At 42.3% G+C, this 324-nt stretch overlaps 1 protein-coding gene across 1 annotated transcript in view; it reads right to left on the minus strand.

Moving 5' to 3' along the window:
* The window catches only part of trhr2 (thyrotropin releasing hormone receptor 2), an 8,094-nt gene extending 8,039 nt beyond the window's left edge, over nucleotides 1-55 (minus strand). Inside the window, exon 1 of the mRNA XM_062547477.1 lies at nucleotides 1-55. This exon is cut by the window's left edge and continues 331 nt beyond it. Coding sequence (XP_062403461.1) covers nucleotides 1-55 — 55 coding nt within the window.
* Between the last annotated feature and the right edge of the window lie 269 nt (nucleotides 56-324).

The raw sequence follows: 324 nt of genomic DNA on the forward strand, positions 1-324 counted from the left end.
TCGCCAGGGACACGTTGGTAGGGGTGTCCGACATGGAACTGACATTTTCAGCCATGGTTTTGCTTGTTTGGCCTGGTTATTTGTGTGTATGTCTCTGTCTGTATCTTGAATACAATGTGTAGATATGTGGCAGTGTTTTAATAGAACCACTTTTACGACTTCAGTACTCCTGTCTGCTGTTTGCGTGGGGATCTCATCAAGTTGCAGAGCACAGCCGTGTTTATTATCTGAAGTGTTTTGAAGGTTTTTTCTTGTCCTCTGAACTCTTGTCTGTCCTCTTCTTAAGTCCTTAATATCAGAAGGCCCTAATTTGATTATCTCTCT

This window comes from Sardina pilchardus, chromosome 10 (genome assembly GCF_963854185.1).
Source record: "Sardina pilchardus chromosome 10, fSarPil1.1, whole genome shotgun sequence".
Classification (NCBI taxonomy): domain Eukaryota; kingdom Metazoa; phylum Chordata; class Actinopteri; order Clupeiformes; family Clupeidae; genus Sardina; species Sardina pilchardus.